The sequence below is a fragment of the Thunnus thynnus genome, chromosome 14 (genome assembly GCF_963924715.1).
Source record: "Thunnus thynnus chromosome 14, fThuThy2.1, whole genome shotgun sequence".
NCBI classification, from domain to species: Eukaryota; Metazoa; Chordata; class Actinopteri; order Scombriformes; family Scombridae; genus Thunnus; species Thunnus thynnus.
Window position 1 is genome coordinate 26,781,231 of NC_089530.1, and position 15,659 is coordinate 26,796,889.

The 15,659-nt window shown below is 41.0% G+C and overlaps 1 protein-coding gene across 2 annotated transcripts; it reads left to right on the forward strand.

Annotated features, from left to right (window-relative positions):
• Nucleotides 1-1,242: 1,242 nt before the first annotated feature.
• Nucleotides 1,243-15,499, forward strand: LOC137197374 (actin-related protein 2-A-like). Of its 2 annotated transcripts, XM_067610747.1 has the most exons (10): nucleotides 1,243-1,401; nucleotides 4,127-4,237; nucleotides 4,691-4,705; nucleotides 6,042-6,257; nucleotides 7,085-7,157; nucleotides 7,957-8,093; nucleotides 8,509-8,658; nucleotides 10,437-10,582; nucleotides 11,166-11,298; nucleotides 13,749-15,499. In XM_067610747.1, exons 1-10 carry the CDS (start codon nucleotides 1,354-1,356, stop codon nucleotides 13,917-13,919), a joined length of 1,200 nt encoding a protein of 399 aa, XP_067466848.1. In that variant the 5' UTR covers nucleotides 1,243-1,353; the 3' UTR covers nucleotides 13,920-15,499. The 2 variants fall into 2 exon arrangements, with proteins under 2 accessions (XP_067466848.1, XP_067466850.1); XM_067610749.1 differs by lacking the exon at nucleotides 4,691-4,705 and having other exon boundaries at nucleotides 1,245-1,401.
• The last annotated feature ends 160 nt before the right edge of the window (nucleotides 15,500-15,659 follow it).

Genomic DNA, 15,659 nt, shown 5'->3' on the forward strand with positions numbered 1-15,659 from the left:
AAATGTTTTTTTGTTTTTGTTATGGTTGTTATTTTGTTATTTGCTATTTAATTCTAGTTGTAATTTGATTTCAGCCCCACGCACATTTAGTGTCCTGTTTAAAATCTCTACAGAGAGGAAAAATTAATTACTTTTTTTGCAATGAGAATCTGGTAACTATGTTTAATATGACAAATCTTTTTTCTAGACTCACCGATCTCTTCATTAAAATTGACAGAAATGCTTTGTATGATTATCACTGTAACACTTTCCCAATTATGCTGTAGATAATTAGTTTTTAGTTAATCAAGACTCTACTCTCCCTGAAGTTTAGAAAGATTGTAAATATGTCTGAATATAATAAGACTATTGAGGAGTTTTGTTGTCCAACTAAAACATTCATATTGATGGCTCATTGCTTTAGTCGTTTTCCTTCAGTATATTTCTTCAAACAATCTCACATTTTCAGTCAGATGAGAGGCTTTAAAGGATAGGTTCACAATTTTTCAAATCTGTCTTAAAACACCAATCAGGTGTCAATATGAACACTGAAAAAAGGTTTTCCTCGCTGTAATCATTCCTCCTGTTCATACTGACCCCTTCAAATGTGCTTTCAGTGTAAATGACGGGGGACAAAATCCACAATGTGTCCACACAATCATTTTGTGCAACAATGTATTTAAAAGTCCATCTGAAGCTTTTATGAGGCTCCAGCAGTCTGAGTTAGTCATATCAAGTGGATATCTGCCACATTTACATTTTTTTTTAGCATAAAATTCCCTCATTGTTTCCACAGTGTTTCCCTGTTGAGCTGCGGTGGAAGTATAGCAACAAAAAGAGGGACTTTGGCACGAAAAAGCCTGTAACTGTTAAAAGATATCTACTTGATTTGACTAAATTGGACAGCTGAAGCTTCGTATTAGTTTCAGATACATTTTTAAATATTTTTTGCACAGAAGGGGAAGTGTGGATTTTATAATTGTGATTTTTTTTTTTTTTTTGTAATTTGTAATTACAGCAGGAAAAACCTATTTCGATGCTAATTTGGGTACCTTTTAAGACAGACTTGAAAAACTGTTAACTCCTTTTTGTAATATTGCATGTGTAATAGTAATCACTCTTCATGCACAGAGCGACTAGAATCTTAAATAATTTTGTTTATAGCAATACTATCAGTCAATACATTTGCTGCGAGGAGCTGGAAGCTGAACAGGCATGTTGAAGGGAGTGGCTGTCATCTGAGCGGCTCTTACTGACACACACACCGGATGAGCACCCTTCCCTTCCTACTCTCGGCCGGGTTTGGTGCGTCTTCCTTCCGGCTTGCCGAAGAAAGTTGAGGGAGGTTCAGAGAGGCAACTGGGCTTTTACACAATGGACAGCCAGGGAAGGAAAGTGGTGGTCTGTGACAATGGGACCGGGGTGAGTTCACAGCTTCGGTGATCGATCCGTGGCTTTGCTTTAAAACGGAGCCGTTATGTCGAGCGATTTGCTGAAACAGGAAGTGGGGCTGTCAGCTAGCTAGCGTTAACTGGGTGGGTAGCTAGCCAGACTGTTAGCCAGCTAATTTTCATTCATACAGACCCGACACGGAAACAGCATGTAGAGCCGTGGGATAAATGCTGAATACACAGCTCTGGTCGTAGCTCATTCATCTGTACTAACCACACAATTAAGACAGACGAGTAACAGCTCATTTGCTGCCAACGGTTGTTAAGCTACAGCAGCTAGCCTAGCCTGCTAGTTTGAAGCTAGCATTTAACAGCTGGCTGTCTGGTTTATTCTGTCTGCCAGCTACGTCAGTCAATGAAGCGTTTAGCAAACGATGCATAATTTGCAGATTCACTGTTTTTGCTGGACATTTGGTTCGGTTATTAAGGGCAGTAGCTAGATTTTGTACTAAAACCCTACGTCAGCTAGGTGTAACGGTGGCTAGCTAGCTTAGGCCGTGTTAGGTTAATTAAGGAACCACTTTTATGTTTTCCTGGTTAGTAGCAAGACCCAACTTCCCGGATAGAAGTGTCATTTAGTAGCGTTAGGCTATTGTGGGGTTTGAAAGACCACTTTGCATACGTTTTCCAATTGTGTGTTCACCCTAAATCAAAAGTAAAAACATTGCAGAGCTTTATTGGATGAATGAGTGCTTTTACCGGGTTGACAAACACTCAACATTAAAGGACAGGTTCACCATTTTCAAGTATGGCTTAAAACAAGTCAGGTGTCCAAATGAACATTGAAATAGGTTTTTCTTGCCATAAATATCCCTCCTGTTCATACTGACCATTAGAAGATCCATTCATAATGCACTTAAAATGTAAGTGATTGGGGGGGGGGGGGCAATATCTACACTCCTCCCCCTGTGAAAAAATGTATTTAAAAGTTTATCTGGTGCTAATATGCAGCTTCAGCCGTCCAAATGAGTCAAATCAAGTAAATATCTTTAAACATTACAGTCTTTTTAGTGCCAAAGTCCCTCTTTTTGTTACTATTCTTCCAATGCAGCTCAGCAGGGAAACACAAAGAGAGAATTTGATGCTCAAAAGACTGTAAATGTGGCAGATATCCACATTTTTTTTGTGTAAATCTCTTTAGTTACTTCCTATCTCGCTTGACAAGCTGGTTATGAAAGAATTTCAAACAGTGCTTCAGAGGTAACAGTTCGGGTTTAGAAGGAAGTAGCAAAAGTCAAGTCATGTCTGCACTGCTGAGGGGACAGTTTGGTGGTCTTTATTTATTAACATTGTTGGCTGGTTTTATAGTCCACTTGAATTCGGAGGATGTTTAAGCTGCTGTGGTTTATAGAAAAAATAAGCAGTTTGTCCCCCGTTCATAGTATACGACATACTTTGCTGCTCTGTGTTTATATTTAGGAGTTACTCATGCAAACAGGTAACAGTCTCTCTCAGAGTGCAGAAACTTCCTTCCCAAAGCTTGTCAGCAGTAAAAGAGGATGTTGGCTCAGCATGTTAATGACTAATAAGGCTTTTTCTGAGATGCGACTCTTTCAAGCATAGCCTTATGCGAATGAAGCTCAGAGAAAAAAGAAGAAAGAAAAAAAAACCCCGCCTCCGTGTCAAGGTTGAACTGACAAGTCAAGAGGAAGTGAGAATAGTCTGAGCCACAGTCACATATGTCATCATTACATTTATAGACTTGCTACTTGCTATTTCACATCATTGAGTCCACTGTGAAATCAGACTTTTTAACTTTGCTTTGTGTTACGGCAAGCACATGCATCTGCAAAACGGAAGATGCGAGGCTCAGTTGTAGGCTGTTACTGGTAAATTGCACAATCTTCCACTGACATAGACTGTAGAGGGTGAACTGGTTCTGTAAGAGGATTAATCAAGCATTAGTTGATTTTTTTACAAAATTGCTACTGACAGAATTGGCTTGCCTCGTCTGTTACGATTACAGTTTTATTTTTTTATCAAATTACCCTGTGGCAGCAGTGAGCTACGTGCGCTGAATTTATTTTGATTTACTTTAGAGAAAAATATTTGGTGGATCATCTTTGAATTTTTTTCATGGACACTGGCAGTTTGAAAAATCATGTTCTTTCATTTCTGTGTCTGCAGATGTTTGATGTCTTGACACAAATAGAACAAGTGCAGAAGAGTCTAACGTGTGAAAACAAAACCACTGTATTTGTGCGATGTTGCCATAATACAGTTTTTACATCGAAGCATTGCAGAGGAAGGACAAAAATGTGTTCAGTGGTAGCATCGCAACTTGCAAGCGAGGGGAAATCTCTAATTAGAGCAGAGCAAAATGTCGACATATCAGTTTTATAATCTGAGACAACAGATTATAAGCAATTGTTTTTATCATAATACACTTTAGATGTTTTCTCTTCCTGGTTTTCTGTGCCACCTTACACTTCAGAGAAAGCATTAAACATTATTTCAAAACATTTAAGGTTTTTGTCCATTGTGCTGGACGCTATAGCAGGAAATATGTTCTGGTATTTAAGCGTCTGTGGTTACATTTTTCTCACAGTCCGAAAGCTATTTGGGCCCACTGTTATCAGCAGGATGACCATGATGTTATATTTGTTGTATTGCACAGTTTATCTTATCAGTACTTAAAATGTCATTCCTCATCACTTCCTCTTTCTTCTGGTCTTCTCGTCCCCCTCTCTTTTTAGTTCGTCAAGTGCGGCTATGCAGGCTCCAACTTCCCAGAGCACATCTTCCCTGCGCTTGTTGGGAGGCCCATCATTCGATCGACAGCCAAAGTGGGAAACATTGAGATCAAGGTACGAACCGGTACACCTGATGTTCCTGGAATGAAGGAACCGAACAGAACAAAGTCAGGTTCTAATTTCAATCAGAAGATCTGATATTATTCTGTCGTGAGCTGTCCAGTAAGAGTTAGCAGTCACTCCTATAATCTGGTTCAGAATCGCTCCTCTAATCACAAATTCTACCTTCTTGTTTTTAGATGTCGTCCTGGTAGAAATAAGATCTTACAGTATCTCAGTGCATTCTGCAAATATAAAATATTTGCATAGATACTGTAATGTGGGTTAAAATAATAACTGAGGTCTAGCCAAATGTCTGACAGTTTTCTATTATTTTAGCATGAAACCTATCTCTACCTTTCTCTTGTTCTTTCCAATTCTTTTGTTTATTCATCTTTCCTTCATATATATCTATATATATATTTACCTTCCTCTTCCTCCATGTTTGGTTCCCCCACGGTGAAGTAGAATGCCCAGAAGATGGTAAGTTCAGGTTGGTGTGTGCCTCCTGTTCTTGCCTGCTACAGAGAGTTGTGTCATGTTTTGATCTCAGCCGAAAAATCTTTCTTTGTTTGAAATGTCTTTTTTTTTTTTTGTTTTATGTCTTCATTTGTTTTCTTTCATCATTTCTACTCACGCAATGATTCCATTCTTCTACATTCCAACTAGTTTGGTGAATTAAAGCGCTGAGTTTGAGTGTTGATCTCCTAACGAGTGGCCGACAGTCAGATAGATATACAGCACCTTACACTAATGCACTCCTCTCCTCAGGCTGAAAGTGTTGCAAAAATGGCTGTGATGAATCATAGGCCAGCTGTTATCGATGGAGTGCTAAAAGAGATTTTGGACCGATTCCATTCTCAGAGTCTCTGATCTGCTGGTGCATCCTGACAGCTACACCCCCCCTCAATCCTGCTGCTATTTAAGGACTGATATAATCACAACCGTTTTTCAGCTAAAAAGATCTTAAAATGCCAGCTGCTGCTACAACGCCTGTTGCCAAATGATAAGTGTTTTACCTCCCTATATGCATCACAGATCCATTTAGCCCACTGTTATGAAGCAGTTGACATATTTCAGCTCAGGAATGTCCTACTTCAGAGCATTTCACTATCTGTGAGTGCTTCACCTTTACTAGTGCAGCGGAAGTGTCCACACTGGAGGATGCATGGCAGACAGCTGAAAGTTGGAGACGGAAGCACATCTGTTTTTCTGTTTTTCTTTGTACTTTTTTTTTTTTTTTCTATTGAGACCACATGGAGGCGATGCCTGTGACTGGTACTTTGTTAATGCCAAAGCACACAGGATGAACCCATAAAATGGCTGCCTTCAGTAGGCTTTTGATGTCTCCAAGTGGAACGTGAGATGCTTGACTGTGTGGCTAACACTGAGCTCTAACCCAACGGTTGTTTACATTGCCAGGCTGCCTTGCATGCAGCTAGCTGGATGGTGCTAAAACGAGTGGTTTACTGTAGCTAGAGGGAAACAGAAGTGTTTCCAGGTGTACATGCATGGAAACTAATGCCTTGTTGTGCATGCTGGGTAACTGAATTTTATAGTAAAAAAAAAAAGACCTACTACTTGGGCGTGATCTGAGGCCATGAATTTATCTGTTGTCATCTGATGATCCAGTTTCCCTGATTTTTATGAGACCAGCAGGGCAAGAGGGCAAGTTAAAATTACAGGTGTTATTTCCCTTAAACCAATTCTCAGTGCTCATCCCTACTCCAAGTGACTCTGAATGATCCAAACTGAGTTTTGGAAATGGACTGCTTCTTCTAAATATTTATCTGCGTTGACATTTGGCCCTTCCCTCCAGGATCTGATGGTGGGGGATGAGGCCAGCGAGCTGCGCTCCATGCTGGAGGTCAACTACCCCATGGAGAACGGCATCGTCAGGAACTGGGATGACATGAAACACCTGTGGGACTACACCTTCGGCCCAGAGAAGCTCAACATCGACTCCCGCAACTGCAAGATCTTGCTGACTGAGCCTCCAATGAACCCAACTAAGAACCGTGAGAAAATCATCGAGGTAAGTTGACATTTTTGTCCGTGTGTGTGCAGTTTGTAGGTATTTTTGTAGCTGTGTGATGGGAAAAGGAAAGGAGAGTTTTAGCATTTTATATATATATATATTTCAGGGGCATTTTATGCCTTTTTATTATAGGGACAGTGGAGAGAAAACAGGAAATTAAGGGAGTGAGGGAGATGGGGGTCCGCTGCTGGATTTGAACCACAGCTGTCGAGATTGTGTGGCGTGTCTTAACCAGCAGGCTACTGTGGCGCACAAGTTTTTGCATTTCTTACTGTAAGTTATAAGCTGCGTTTAAATAAATACAACCTTTTCTACTCTAAGATGGTAAACTATATTAAACTGAGATGTTAAAAAAACAGATAGGTCTTTCCTACCTGTCATACCTAACTGGGCCACTGTAGGTCTCCAGTTTATATAACTTACAGCTCTGTGTTGTGTGCAGCTGAGGTGGGGTTGTGTGTTATAGCCTCAGAGACCTGTCAATCAAGCAGACACACACCCAAACCCTCTCTAAGCATCAGTATCCCCTTAATAGCACAAAACGGCCACAAACATGTACATTAGAAGAAGATCAATCAGCTGTTTAGACCTTTTTGAGCCAGCATGTAGCAGCCATTTGGAGGAAATGCCTTTTAAGGTCATTCTGCATTGCAAAAGTGCCATTTTGATTAATCCTCTGTGAAATTATTTCATCACATATTACTTCTGAATTATGCTACAGAGATCATGTTCCGCATGTGTCGCCAGATGTACTGTATTTATTTGGTTTCATCAACAAAAACCGGTTGAACTCGCTGTCTGACGTTATCTGGTCTCTCCTGCAGGTGATGTTCGAGACCTACCAGTTTGGAGGAGTCTACATTGCTATTCAAGCTGTGCTGACACTGTATGCCCAAGGTAAGAAGAGACACATGCATGCTTTGGCTGCAGGTTTTAACCGAAAGATATGTGAGCACTCTGCTGTTGACTACTGCAGTTTCCACATGACATTTTTTTTTTTGCTGGTATTCTTCCTTTCACCCTCAAAGAAGATTCCCCCCAGATAGCAGGATTATATCTGTGTTATAACTAGTAAATTATTTATAGCTGCCATTAGTTGCTTCACTGCTCATTCAGAAGTCACCCTACACCTCCTCTGTGGCTTGAAGCTCAGAAAGAGATGACTGTTCATTTTATTTGCAAAAAAAAAATTCTTGTGAGGCTGTATTTAACTACCACACCTTTGTCAAATAGTTTGTACAAAGATTTATTTCATGAGACAACTTAGACGCCAGATAATGATATTCTTAGTGCCAGAAAGTCTAGACAGTCACATGAACATCATTTTAAAGTGTTCCAGTGACAGACAACTACATGATCCGAGTTGTTCTGATGTGTTAAACCCACGTGTGATGCATCAAGCAGGAGAGCTTCATATGAACTATTCGCACCTACACATTCTGTTTCGAACACACGTCCCTGTGTGAGGTGTGTGTGTGTGTGTGTGTGTGTGCTGCTCTGCCATTTTGTCTCTGAGTTTATTACCAACTAGTGAGCAGTTATTAACAGTCAATTGTTACATTAAACGTGTTATCTCAGGTTTTGTGTGTTTACCCAGCTGACAAGGCTAACCGTCAGTAGCCCAAAGCACACAAACACACCTAGCTTGGTAGCAGTGTAGATTATTAACTCTAGTTCATGTTTTTTTTTTTTTAAGGCCTTCTGACCGGTGTGGTGGTAGACTCTGGGGACGGTGTGACACACATCTGTCCTGTGTACGAGGGCTTCAGCCTGCCCCACCTGACGAGACGCCTGGACATCGCAGGCAGGGACATTACCCGCTACCTCATCAAGGTATCCAGTCAGTCAAAACAGTCTCTGGAAGATAATGACACTCACTGGCACTACATCATCACACTGTAACTGCAGCACTGTAATTCTACATCCAAAATAGGGTGTTAAATGCAAATGTCGGTGCATCTTTTGTTTTATAGTTTGCTGTGATTTAAGTCTCTTTATATGGGTTATAGTCATCTAGAGGCTTATTGCTTCTTAGGAAGGAGGAAATTAGAATTAACGGTCTTAATTTTGAGAAGACCTTAGCAATAGCAGTGCCAGTGTGATGTGTTTGGTTTTTTACAGTAAAAATATTAGAGATTTCAATAAGAAACTCAATAGAATAATGCTTTCTGACCCTCATCACATTCTCTCTGCTTTCTCTCTTCATCCCCACTTTTACCCTGCCCCTTGTCTCCCTGTCTGGGTGCAGTTGTTGTTGTTGAGGGGTTACGCCTTCAACCACTCTGCAGACTTCGAGACTGTGCGCATGATGAAGGAGAAGCTGTGCTACGTGGGCTACAACATCGAGCAGGAGCAGAAGCTGGCGCTGGAGACCACTGTGCTCGTGGAATCATACACGGTAGATAATCACGTGTTTTAGTTTTCAAAATAATAAAGCAAATCTACTTACATTTATATTTTTTATTATTTGAATAAAAACTTATAAAAGTAAGCCCCTTGTAAGGGGTCAGTGCAGCAGTCACTCTTTTAATACCTGCAGGGAAAGTTCAGGATGTGTGTTTGTGTGTTTTAAGTAGTTTTAACAGAGCAGTTCAACTTCTGCTGAGCTAAGACTTATGATTCAATGTGGTGTTTGTGATTGTTGTTTCACTTCAGCAGGTGTGAAGACACAGTAGCCAGCGTGAGACTTGCCTTAAAAATGAGTTGCTGCCCTCACATGGACATTGTGTACACTGTTCACATCAAATAGGGGAATATAAGGACTTTGATAATAAATAAAACAAAACAATACTCGTCGATGAATAAAGATCCAGAAAGAGGAGCTGTAATCAATCATTTCTGCAGTTTGAACTGAAAGAAACTCCCAAATTGGTTCCCATAAGGCTCAGCTGTCCTAGTCCCCCTCATCTCACCCACTCCTGCCATGTGTGTTGCTCTCTATAGGCAACTATCTAATAAATGCCATAAAAATCATAATAAACATCTCCTATTAAAGAAAATATCTAAATCAGAGACAGAAGCACAAGAAAACCAACTAGGATACAGTGAGACTGAATATGAGGGCAAAGAGGACAAAGAATGTTTTCATTTTCGAGACATAAATGCGAAATAATTGCTAAAACACTTTCTTTGGAAATTGGTTCATTCATATTTTATTGGACATATTACGCAGCTGTTGTCAATTTTCACTTAGAATAGCGACACATTTCCAGCCATCTGGGGATTCTCAATTTCGTTTTGTTTACTTTTTGATGTAAAATGAGGTTGTTTTTTTTTTATGCACACCACATGTGCACAAGTTTCATATTTTGGCTTAAAATAGCATCACTATAGAACGAATCTCTCCCAAAAGTAATCAAAACTAATGGTGTAACTAAATCTGTTTCTTCACTGAGCTAAGTAGACTACCACATGCCCGTTGTTGGATCTGCTGGCTGCTTTTTAGACGGGGCAGTGCTGCTGACTAACTTGTTTTCTCTGGGACTCAAACATATGGGGGTGCAGCGCTCCTCCACTAGACTTGCTTTTCTTTCCAAGGCCCTTTTCCCTGCAGAGGGAACCACAGAATCTAAACGCAGGTCGTGAAGTCTGTGTTTCTGCACGCCTTACCGAGCACATGTTGTGTCTCAGAGCTCACTGTGACCATGTGTGTTTGGGTTAACGTAGGCGAGTGAGTTTGTGTGTGTGTGTGTAGGTGTGTGAACATGTATGTGTAAGTATCATTTTGTGTGCTCGAGTGTGCCGAAACAAGGAGGGCAATGTAACTGTGGCCGGAGAGCCCTGAACCGTGCGTTACATCATTTCCTGTGCAGCCACTTTGCGGCGGTGGCTGGGCTCCACTTCCTCCCACTGCCCTCAACTGAATGAAGCCTTTTTATAGTCACACACACACGTTCACTCTACTCAGTTTGTAGCCTGTAATATCTGTGCTTTAACTTACTGTGAAATATCATTAGAGTCTTGAAGGATTTTGTTTTCTAAGTGCAGGAAAGTTTTTCCTCGTCTTGAGAACAACTTTTAAAAACAACCATCGAACAGAATGATTCATCAAGATTTACACCCTTTATCTCTTTATGTTGAGTCACACATTAAATCATACTGCTTCAGTGGTGTCATGCTTTCTTTCTTTCTTTTTTTTCCTCCTCTTTTCATCTCATCCCTCCCACACGTCTCCAGCTGCCAGATGGCCGTGTGATCAAGGTGGGTGGAGAGCGGTTTGAGGCCCCTGAGGCTCTGTTCCAGCCCCACCTCATCAACGTGGAGGGCGTCGGAGTGGCCGAGCTGCTCTTCAACACCATCCAGGCGGCCGACATAGACACCAGGTGAGGCCGAGGAAAGCGGGAAGATACGCTCCTGTCGCTGTCGATAAAGAAGGGTTGATGCAGCGCTATGAACTCTGCTGGGGGTGTTTCCACTCCGACACACAATGATACACAACAAATCACAGCACACACACACACTTACACACACACATGCAAACAAACATTTCAGCAGTATAGAGCTCCCACTGAAGCAGTTCAGGGTTTTAAACCAAGTATTTCTTGCACTCCATAGTTCTGAATGTAAAAGAATGAAAATTTATCTTTGGGTATTTATAAGAGAAGGAAAAATCCAAGATAACAAACGCTTGGAAAACCCAATATGTTGCTAATTCTTTGCTTCTGCAAAAAGCTGTATAATCTATTTAGTTGTATTCAGCTTAAGTCATCAATTTAAATTTGTAATGTCCTGAAAGTACATTTTCAACATTTGTGGACTTAAAATGAGAAAGTATATGCTCATTCTTCCAGTTGTGAAGGAAAACTAGCAACATTACTCAACTTTAAGATTGTCTCCTCCTCTCTGCATGTGCCTGTTGTTTGGTCTCTTTCTGCTCTCATTCTCTGTCTGTCTTCCCGTTATCAGGCCTGAGTTCTACAAACACATCGTGTTATCAGGAGGATCCACCATGTACCCGGGCCTGCCGTCTCGGCTGGAGAGGGAACTCAAGCAGCTGTACCTGGAGCGTGTGCTCAAGGGAGATGTGGACAAGCTTTCGGTGAGAAACTGAACCTTAACGCCTCATCTGTAATTATAATGTGAAGAGTGTTACTGAAGGACTTTGAGCTAAAACTGCTCAGATGTGATTTACAGTATGAATTCGACAATGTAAAAAAAAAAAAAAAAAAGTATGCCACTGAACTCACTGGTAGCTTCAAATGAGCTAAAGTCTGGACTTAATGCACCGGCCTCTTAGTTTCTGTGAATTAGTATTTCCAGCTGATTCAGGGTGTGTTTAAGTTAGTCTGGGTGGTGTTTCCCACATATGAGAGGGCTGACAGTGCCAGAAAAGGTACAACAACCACAGGGAATGTATTTAAGTCAAGTGTGGTGAGTAAACTGAGACTGACAACTAGCAGTTTACTTCTCAGTATCTCCTTTGTCCTGATGAGGTCTAGTTCCACACACCAGGTGTTCCTAGCTGAATAAATTAAACCCCTTGAATTATCTAAAGCTACTAATTAAACCATGTCTGTCTCAAACACATTTGAAATTTTCAGGTGCAAAGTTAATGATTATGTGACGCCTCAGACTGGTGCAGTGTACAGAAGCTACCACCAGGTGGTGCCAGAGGCTAACAGACATTGACTAAGCACTTAAATAACAAAATGCGTGGGGTTCACCTCCCAATGGTAAATATTTGTTTAGGAAAGATATCATTACATTACAGCTCCACCTCAGTATCCTGAAGACACAGATGATTTTGCACAGAACTATTTTGTAAACAAAGGTCTACAGATGACTCATAAGTTTAATAGCAAGTCGTTATGTGCTTTACTCTTCTGCCCGCAACTGCGGCCACTTTTCTCAAAGTGTTTATCTTGTTTTGGAATGGAGCTCTTTATATGTAGTGTTGGTTTTTTTCCCCTCCACATATATATCTTCAAGTAACACAAATGTGTGCAGTCTGTTACAAGACAGAGGATTTTCTTTCAGATGGGTCCCTAAAGACCTCAAATAACTGCTATGCCAAATAGTCAGCCCCTGTAGGCTTGAAAAGTGTCTGTTGAAAAGTTTGTACTTCAGATCTGTCACGGAGAGCGAGGCTGCGGTCGGCTTGAATTCATTCAGTTGGTTGCAATGGATTCCAATGTTGACAACATTTCACAGTAGGAAGAAGAATTATCAAAACATCCATAAAAACCTTTCAAACCACTCCTCTCCTCTGCTACTCCACATGGTCCATCTGATCCGCCCAAACACTCACGTTCGTGCTGCAGTACGGCTAAATTCACTGCCTCCATTTGTATCTTGCACCTTTTTTAGCTGTTTGTTTGTTGCTCTCAGCTACGTTTAGACAGCTAGCCACGTGAGCGACAAACAGGAGCAGCATCTTTTAGCCCTATTTGGTGAAAATATGACTGTTTGGAACATACGGAGACTACAGACAGGGCAGAGAAGTGGATTATCCTGCGGGAGTGGTTTGAGAAGTTTGTATTGATGTTGTGATACTTTTTTCCATAGTGGAAACTTGTCAGCATTAGAATCCAGTGTAAGTGACTCGAAGCTGCCATGACGCTACCTTTCATGCTGATTTTGAGTGGAGTACCACTTTAAAGCTGCACTAATCAGTGTTTTTATATTAAGTATTGAGCCAATGAGTAATTTGTAATGTGCTTTGTGACACTTTAGAGTCTTTTAGCTCATTGTTTTGGTTCACTCTCACTGCGCTTATCATTTTCAGTCGCAGGGGACAAATGTTCCAAAAAGTTCTAAAAACCCTCTGTCTTGTGTTTGGTGCTGAGCAGGTAGTGTACAGACAGAGTTAGCAACTAGCCTGTGAACACAGTGGAGCATTTATCAGCTAATGAGACAGATATAAGTTAGTGGAGACCAAAACAAAGTCAAAAGGAGAGTGAATATTGGACTTATTTCTGTCAGATGGCCAAAAAATGACCCCAAATGAATGCTAATGCTAAAACAATTAATTAATTAATACTGGTGAAAGTGACTTTCACACTGCATCTCCTTCATATCCAGTGTAAAAATGCTTCATATTAATATCCACTATCAATATGACACTGTGAAAATAATGTACATGCAAATTACCCCAAAAAAAAAAAAAAAAAAGATATTACATGTAGTTTGGCATGTCAGTTATGATGCAGTCCTTCAGATTTGGACACATGTTAGATCCTCCAGCTGTTTTATTCTCATGTTTCTAACGCTGCCTCAGGCCCGGAAGTTATGACCGTTGTTCTCAAGTTTGCCAAGGCAGCGATTACATGTTTTGATTTGAATACACAAACATCAGGTTTATGCCTCCGGATCAAATTTTGATGCAAATCTCCAGGTAGACCCAACTGAAAGCTCACACAGACTAGAAACACATTAAGACCTGAATCAACTAACACAGGGACACTCTGAGCTCCGGTGTGAACACAGCCTTAGATGTGTCTTTGCTACACAGGGACCTCTAACATGTCTCCCTGTCCCCTCGTTTTGTAGAAATTTAAGATCCGGATCGAGGATCCTCCCAGGCGAAAGCACATGGTGTTCCTGGGCGGAGCCGTGCTGGCCGACATCATGAAGGACAAGGACAACTTCTGGCTGACCCGGGAGGAGTACCAGGAGAAAGGAGTCCGCGTGCTGGAAAAACTAGGAGTCACCGTCAGATAAAGCACTGAACGGACAGCCCCAACACAACATTCACACACACACGCACACACACACACACACACACATATACACACACAGTACATGCACACATTTCCCCCCTCGCCCCCCATCGCAGAGTATATATCTATTTATCCCTCTTTTTCTCTCTTTCGGCTCTCGATGCTCCCTCGAACATCAGAGGGAATCGAGCCGTCACCTCCCCTGCTCTCCTCCTCTCTGCCGCTCCTCTCTCCTGGTTTGGGATTGGCTCACACCCCCCCCACCCCCCCACCCCACCCCACCCCACCCGAGAACCAATTCCATCTTTGCAGATTTCCACTCAAACCCCTCCCTTTCTTTAACTAGGAATAGAAGGGTTGACGTTGCCCTGCTGATGTATTTTTTGAAGTCTGATTCTCAGTCTGGTGGAGAAGGTTAAAACCAGGGTGGGAAATGTTAACGCTGCACGTTTACCTGCCATCCGATCAAGCAAACAAGTATTGTTCTTCTGTAGAAATAAAAGTTTGCTGCGAGTTAAATTCGGCAGGTAAACCGTGGGGACCCACCAGCAGCCGCTGCAGCGAGTGTTTCAGAAAGTTTAACGTCCTCCCCTGATTTAAACCTCCGGAGGCGATTTAAAACGATGCAAAGTTTATAAGCAACTCGTAGGTAATATCACAATCAGGGTCCACCACAAACAGCCACGAGCCGCTTTCAGCATCTGTTCCAGGTGAGCGAGAACTGATCACATTTTTATGTCAGTTTTTATAAATGATATCATGACTTTTCTTTTCTGGGAGAGGGATTACTTTTTTTTTTTTTTTTTTAATTGCTTTTCCTTTTTTGTTGGATGTATGAGTTCAATTTATATCTTTAAATTTGATTTTTTTTTTTTTTTCCTTTTGTTGCTGTGCACTACTACCATTGTAAATGGAGTGTATTGTGGTAACAGAAGTTCCTCCATGTTTTTATGAAGAATTGATGGTTGATTTATAAAGGGATAAGTACATAAAGTAAAAAGCCCCCGAGCTTGACATCGGTTGTGTGACGGTACTTTGGGGTTTGGGGGTGGGGGAGTGATACTTTTTTGTTCCTCATCAAACTCGCCTCTTCCTCCTCTGTGAGTGTAAATCTCAAGCTGGATGAACGGGTGCGAGCAGTTGTAGCGGTATTAAGAGACTGCGGCCACGCTATAGCACCACACCTGTCGTATTCCTTCAGATCCAACAAATCACAGAGAGGCAGTCGCAGGCTGACGATGAGATCGATTTGAATCTGGGCTCAGAGCAGGTAAAAAAACGGTATTTTATTGATGTTAATATGCTGTTGAGAGCATATTTAAATTCTCCAGTCTTTCACTCCTGACGGTCAACATAACGAATACTGGAGGCACTTCTATTTTGAGTATGACAAATGTGTATATTTTTTTTTCTCCTCTTTCCATGAACTGTCTATCCAGTGCCAAGTGCAGTTAATGTTAACTGGATCTCATGTTTTAATGTCTTTTCTTTTTTGTCACGGTTTTTGTTTTTATTTTCCTGTGTTGTTCATAGCATAACTGCCTAACGCTGATTTAAATAAAGAAAAGTGATTTATAAGGATGTTTGTGTTACAGGGTCTTTTTTTTTTTTTTTGGTTTGGTTTACTGAGTTATCAGGACAATGAATTAAATCTGGAGTCACTGCAAATCTCGAAAATGCATTAATATCAAAAGACATGTTTGGGTTTTACTTCTGAATCGTTATCCTGATAATTCAGTAA

Coding starts and splice junctions, on each gene's coding strand:
- LOC137197374 (XM_067610747.1), top strand. CDS start 1,354: ATGGACAGCCAGGGAAGGAAAGTGGTGGTCTGTGACAATGGGACCGGG. Junction 8,094..8,508: donor TTACCCGCTACCTCATCAAG/GTATCCAGTCAG, acceptor GTCTGGGTGCAG/TTGTTGTTGTTGAGGGGTTA. Junction 10,583..11,165: donor GCGGCCGACATAGACACCAG/GTGAGGCCGAGG, acceptor TCCCGTTATCAG/GCCTGAGTTCTACAAACACA.